General features: G+C 37.4%; 1 protein-coding gene across 1 annotated transcript; it reads left to right on the top strand.

Moving 5' to 3' along the window:
• Window positions 1-540: 540 nt before the first annotated feature.
• On the top strand, window positions 541-3,015 carry LOC127657791 (uncharacterized). The gene is made up of 3 exons (XM_052146704.1): window positions 541-644; window positions 1,686-1,738; window positions 2,082-3,015. Exons 2-3 carry the CDS (start codon window positions 1,689-1,691, stop codon window positions 2,950-2,952), a joined length of 921 nt encoding a protein of 306 aa, XP_052002664.1. The 5' UTR covers window positions 541-644; window positions 1,686-1,688; the 3' UTR covers window positions 2,953-3,015.
• Window positions 3,016-6,865: the final 3,850 nt, after the last annotated feature.

The following is a 6,865-nucleotide window of genomic DNA, read 5'->3' as shown; positions in this document are numbered from 1 at the left end:
TCATGCCTCAACAAATAACACATCAAAAAATATGACATATCAAAATAAAAGTTATACATGACAGATGAAACAAAAACAGAACAGAAATCTTCAAAACAATCTGTAGTCCAGCATCTGCTATTGTTGTATTTTTCAATTTATGTATTTATTGTTTTATACATTTGCATGAATCTTTTATTTGAATGATTAATCATTTGTATTTTATAATATCTTAATTTCTGGCAAATATATGGACAGTATATAGTGCTACACTAATTCTGTTTCAACATGGGTTCAGTATTTGAATTGCATAAATTCATAAAATTTTGGTCAGTTGGGTAATCGCATCAGGCAAAAATGTGACAAAATAATTTTTTTGCCTCTTTAACTGTCCAAACATGAAAACTATCAAGCAATAATAATTATTCTTATAAAACATTAATGCACAATGTCATAATGATTGCTTGACTCACTTGGATTTCACAGAGCAGTATGAAACATGCATATGTATGCAAATGTACCTGTATATAGATCAGTGGTGCCGACCCAATTTTTGCATGAAATTCTTACAACTATAAATATTCAGAACGATATCGGTGTCAAAGCAAGGAACTTTGCCCTGCTCAACATATTGTGGTTTCTGGTTATCCATCAAGAATCGTGAGGTACCTATTTTTTTCTTTCTTTCAGTTTTGTTATTAATGAATGTTTTAACGGTTATATTTCAAAACTTGAATTATCTGAATCATTTTCGAAGGTCTTAAATTTGGGGATGTGTGTGCATGTCAGGCAACTTAAAAGTGCTTCATGTGGCAATAAGATATATGGAATAACCTGGTTTTATTCCATTCAAAAATGTTATTTAATCTGAATTTACCAGACAAATGATGTTACACCAATGAAATTTGTTATGGGTTAGATCAAGTAGAAAATCATCCTTGAGCTGACAATTGCAGGTTACCACTTATTTCACATGCTTTTAAACAACATCTGTTGTGAAAAGTGCTATACAAATAAAAATTACTTGACTTGAAAATGACTCTATGTGTGTGAGTGTGTGTGTGTGTGTGTGTGTGTGTGTGTGTGTGTGTAACATTATACATTTAATGGTCAGTTCAGGAAAAGTAGTTGAACATATTGAGAATATATAACAATATTTCCCAGTTTAAAATGAATTACATGAATGCTTTGACAAGTGCTTTTGGCATGCTTCTGTATGTTCATGGCAAGTTCCATGTCAAAACCATTGTGAAGATAAAGCCTTAGATGCCGCAGTGTGGAATGTGGAATAATAAGACTAAAACTAACAGATACATGGGGACCAAGCAAATACAACAGTCCATTAAACAACTTTGTGTTTTTGGCCCCTAAAGAATAGAAAAGCATTTTGTTTTCAACATATGACCTGGGCTGTTGCATTTTCTTTTGGTGAAATTTCACAATAGAACAGCTCCATTTTCTTACAACAAAGGCAATCCAACAAAGTGTTTAAGTAGCCCCACTATATCTAATTAGGAGGTCATCACCAGTCATACAATTCAATATAATCAGACTGATGTTTATAACACAAACTCTTGCTTTGGGATGCCTTCATCCAATAAATAAACACAAACTGTTATTGCAGTGGAACCTTCTGTTCACTTTGCTGTTCAAAGAAAATAGCCTTTGCTAATGTATTACTGTATTTTATTCTCTGCAAACCACAGACTATGGCGAAGATGATAATTACTGGGGAAATTCTATTCATCCTGATGTTGCTGTGAGTATGAAAATCACCAAGTGTGTACAGAATGGCTTGTGTTGAAATCATGTTGTGGCAGGGCGGAGGGCGGGGCCGGGTCGTGATCCTACACACCCGGTCCCATATTAGGTCGACCTTTATCCCTCTCGGTGGCTTGATTAGCCTAATACGGAACCGGGTGTGTAGGATCACGACCCAGCCCTTGCCCTCCACCCTGCCACACATGTCAAGCAGAACTACAGGGAGGCACAGAAAATGTAATTGTGCACCACTGGTGGTTTGTATGTATGGATTTTGATATGATGAACCAACCTTTGTGTCAGGTCCATATTTGACCTGATAATCTGTTTTCAATCCACAGATTGCTTAAGGATAGTGGGCAAGTCAACAATGACAATGAAGAAAAGCAAACATTTAATGATTTTAATACACTCATCTTCACTAAATCTTATGAAATTGACTGGATGAGATCTATAAACAACAACAAGTTAATCTCTACCATCACTATTCCTGGTGCTCATGATGCCATGGCCCTTTATGGAGGACCAGCAGCAAAATGCCAGTCATTGTCTTTAGAGCACCAGCTTCTGGCTGGGATACGCTACTTGGACCTTAGAGTGTCTGGGGAAAATTTGAAAATTAAACATGGAATATTTTACCAACATATAACATTCCCGGAGGTTCTCAACATAATCAAGGATTTTTTATCTAAACACAAAAGTGAGACGGTGCTTGTCAGAGTTAAGCCTGTTAATTGGTTTAAAGGGAGAGTTCAAAATTTGATTCAGAATATAATTAATAATGACAATGATGTCTGGATCAGTAATTCAATACCAAACATAGGTGATGTAAGAGGAAAGGTTGTTTTGGTTCAGAAAGAAAGCTTTACTCTGGGTATCCCTCTGTTTAGCACTGACAACAATGGAGACTATAAAGTAACTGATATTAATGACAAAATTGTAAAAGTTCAATCGCATCTGATGGAAGCTGCTAATAAATGTACAAATAAAGTTCCTAGTGAAGTTATTCTGAGCTATTCAAGCGGCACAAGCGTTGGTACACGCAAGGGGTTTACTTTGATGCCAAGTACAGTGGCAAAGAACATCAACCCTTGGCTGTATGATTATCTTAAAACGGCATATGAAATGAACCCCAAGTCTTGTTATGGGATCATAGCCATGGACTTCCCAGGCTTTGACTTGATTCAAATGATCATCAAATTCAATACCTAGATTTTCCAGTCTGTCATTTTAGCAATTTGTTTATCAACTGATTCACTCTCATCACATTCATGATTTTTTATCCATTAATTAAGATAAAGTTTAGGGTTAAAGCTGATCTGAATGTTCATTTGATCCTTCATAAATTGATTGAAGTGATGTCAATATTTTAAATGTGTTCTCAATAATAAAGCATTATCATAATAAAGCTCTTATCTCCATAATTGTTTGGCTTTATCAGGTGAGATAATGTTGGTTGGTTTTTTCTTTAAGTTTCACAAAAGTCCCTTTAAAGTCAATGTGAAATTGGATCCAAAAAACTTTATACATGTTCCTGCTTTTATTATGATAATTTTCACAATCTTTCATTATAATGTAATAAATTGCTCCTCCTCTTTTCTTAAGCTGAGGTCATCAAGCCCACTTTTTTTCAACCCCTCCCCTCCAACCACCTGTCATATAAAGACCACTTTTCACAACCGACTAAAAGTCATAAAAGATTTTATATATTTGATATGTAACTTACAATAAATTTAACATTTATCATATAAATAAAATGTATTATGTTATCCAGACGTAATAAAATGTTTTGGTAACACTTTACAATGCAGTTCAATTTATTAACATTAGTTAATGCATTGGGATCATGAACAAACTATATACATGTTTACAGCATTTATTAATATTAGTTAATAAAAATACAATTGTTCATTCATGTAAGTTCAAAGAACATGAACTAATGTTAAAATATACAACTTTTGCTGAAAAAGTATTTGTTGAAAAAAATAACATTAACTATGATTAATAAATGCTGTAAAAGTATTGTTCATTGTTAGTTAATGTTAACAAATGGAACCCAAAAATTCTGTATCAGGCAGATATCAAAACACTATACATGTGAAATATCTGCACGATTACTGCATGATTGACTCAAATAGCCGTTTTGAGATTAATCGGTCTAACAAAAATAATTAATTAAAGTATTCCTTGTGAGTCAGAGCTATGCATTCAAATAGATACATGAAAAGAGCTTCTTAAGCTGTTCTAGCAGAGGGGTTACCAGGATATCATGTTTGGGGGGGCATTTGGCTTGTTTGGGGGGGCAACATAAACAATTGAAAAAATCGGCGCAAAATTAAGCTATACTACACACAATCTGTTTTAGTGCATATCTTTTTCTAAGCCAGGAACCCAGAGATAGGCACAGGGCCCCTATTAGACTATAGGTCTTAAACTGGATTTTTGTTGTGTCAGACCTCACTCATCTGCTAGCGATGGAAACATATGCACAAAACAATCCACTTTTAAATTGTAATATATCATCAGATGCAGAGGCGTTTCCAGCATTGAAGGACATCCGGGGCTTAGCCCAGACAATTTTATTTTCACACTAGCAACCACTTCCCTGTAGTCCAAATCTGGTGAGAGGGTATTCTTTGAGTTTTGCTCTGGCTGGGACTGTTTCTACAGTTCCTAAATCTTCCACTCTAGTACTATCCTCAACATCCTCTCTCCTCCCTGAATCATCTGTGATGCAAAAGAACAGATACAGCACATAACTTATTGCAAAACAGCTTCAAACAACTAATTCATCAAGTGCTACATATGTCAAATTGTGGACCAATACCATTGAAGAAAATGTATTGGGAAGAGCAGATCAGTGGGATTGCCCTAAGAGTAAAGTGAGGTAAAAAAAATATTGAATATAAATAATTTATATTTTTTTGACATAAATAGTCAAAATGATGTATAAGATCCTAAGTTAAAGCAATACATGAATGACTTTAGTCTAAGTTCATTGACACACCATGGCATCGAACTGTATATAATTCTCCATGTTCATCTGTCAAAATCCTTTCATTAGGATCATTGAGATAAACAATGTTTCACTTTTAACTTTCTCTAAAGTAAAGTGACTGATTAATTGTTACCAGTTTCCATGCCTGATTCTGGCACAGCTGCTGCTGCTGCTCCTCAGTCTGTTGCTCATCTTTGCTACACTCTACAAAACCATTTAATCAAATGTATATTTCCTACAAACTAATATCACAAAACAAGTCACACATACATTTTATGTTAATGCTTATTGGTTATCCTTAGCGAAAACAACACCTGATAAACAAGAAAAGTACGCTCCGAACAGGACTCCGTGAGAGGCGTGAGAGGCGACTGCGTTAACCCGGAGCTACCAAGCTGCATCAATCTACACAAGGAGGTTAGAGGCTACACGTCTTGAGGTTTAGCCTACTGTGGGTGAAAGCCAGCTAGATGATGATCTTAAGACTTTAAGGACAAAAACAAATGTGAATTCTTACCCACTGACTTCTTTCGGAAAAATCCCCAAAGCCTCATTTGCTTAATTTTTGCTGTCTTTCCTGCTAATTGCCGTTACTCGCCACTAAGTAACGTTAGTTGATGTCAACGACTGTGCAAGCTCCTCCTCTACCTGCTGCATATTCAACAGAGAGGAAGAAACGGAGTCGCCCATAGGCTACCGACAGCAAAGGAACTTATTCTATAGGCTAGATTATGCCTATGTCTATTTTTACAGGCTGTATGCAGTATGTGCAAAGCCAAAGCACAATGAAATAAGGCAACTTATGATTTCGGGGGTTTATATAGGCTTTTTTCCGGTTTCATATTTGTCAGTCAACTATTCAAAATACATTCGGGGCTACACTCAAAACATTCGGGGCTGAAGCCCCGGCAAAATCGGCTGCCGCCGCCTCTGATCAGATGGACAGATTATTTCTCAAATTCTCAGGGGAGGCAGAGCTTATCCTAGGGGAGGCACTGCCTCCCCCAGCCTCCCCCTAGACACGCCCCTGTGTTCTAGTAGTGTCAAAAACCATCTATGTAAATTTAACCTCTACCAATGGTATCTTCTACTTTTCACAACTAGATTAGTCTTTATACAAACATTCTGTAGATAGCACTGTCCATTTCAAACTATGAACTTATAACAAACTATTTAAAACTTTACAAATGCGCTATTGAAGCCTTTAAAACACACCTTCTTCTTTTCTATTATTTTATAATTGGGTCATTCCTATAATTCAGTGCCTTTTGAAGGAGTAGTTTAAAAAAATTTAAATTCTCTCATGGTTTTCTCACCCTCAAGCCATCCCAGATGTGTATCGTCATGAACGCCGGTGAAGAACTACATTTCCCATAAGCCCACATACCTGGCCTGATTACCCCACAGCTGTTGCCGATCAAATCCATGCTATTTAAACCACGCTTGTTTGTTGAATCATTGCAAAGTCTTGTTGGTCCCGGCTACATCTCTGAGTGTTACTACTATTACTACTACCGATCTCCTGTGTATTGACCTTGCCTGTATTACCACTACATTTGTCTGCCGCCTGCTCTTCTTTGTATTAATGCCTGTCTACCTGATTCTGATGTTTGCTGCCTGCCCCGATCCTCTGCCTGTCTGACCACGAACTCTGTTACCTGTGATATTCCTGTCTGCTCATTCCTTGAACCTTGCCTGTATTGACCTGAACCCTGTCACCCAATAAAACCGCACATGGATCCCAACCAGCCTGAGTCCGTGTTACAGAAGACTTCACCACTTACCGATCCAGCGGTCATTTCCCGAGTGTCTGAAGAGCTCTCCGCTCAAGCAAATCTGCTGGCCTCCCATCAACATCAGCTTGGTTGACTCACTTCGTTGATGGAGGAAGTAATGAGGTCCATCCAAGGTCTGCACCAGCCTGCATCGTTGCCCGTGCCCGCAGTGCCTCCCATCAGCCAAGCGCCCGCGGCTCAGCAATTCCTCGGCACAACCGCCGCCTATTGACTGGCACTGCCCGAGAAGTTTGACAGTAAGCCCTCTAAATGCAAAGGGTTCATGATGCAATGTTCGATATTCTTGTCCCAATAACCTGCTCTGTACCCCAGTGATGAGAGTAAGATCTTG

Source organism: Xyrauchen texanus, chromosome 17 (genome assembly GCF_025860055.1).
Source record: "Xyrauchen texanus isolate HMW12.3.18 chromosome 17, RBS_HiC_50CHRs, whole genome shotgun sequence".
NCBI classification, from domain to species: Eukaryota; Metazoa; Chordata; class Actinopteri; order Cypriniformes; family Catostomidae; genus Xyrauchen; species Xyrauchen texanus.
Note: the sequence above shows the minus strand (reverse complement) of the source record. Positions and strands in the feature narration are given on the sequence as shown.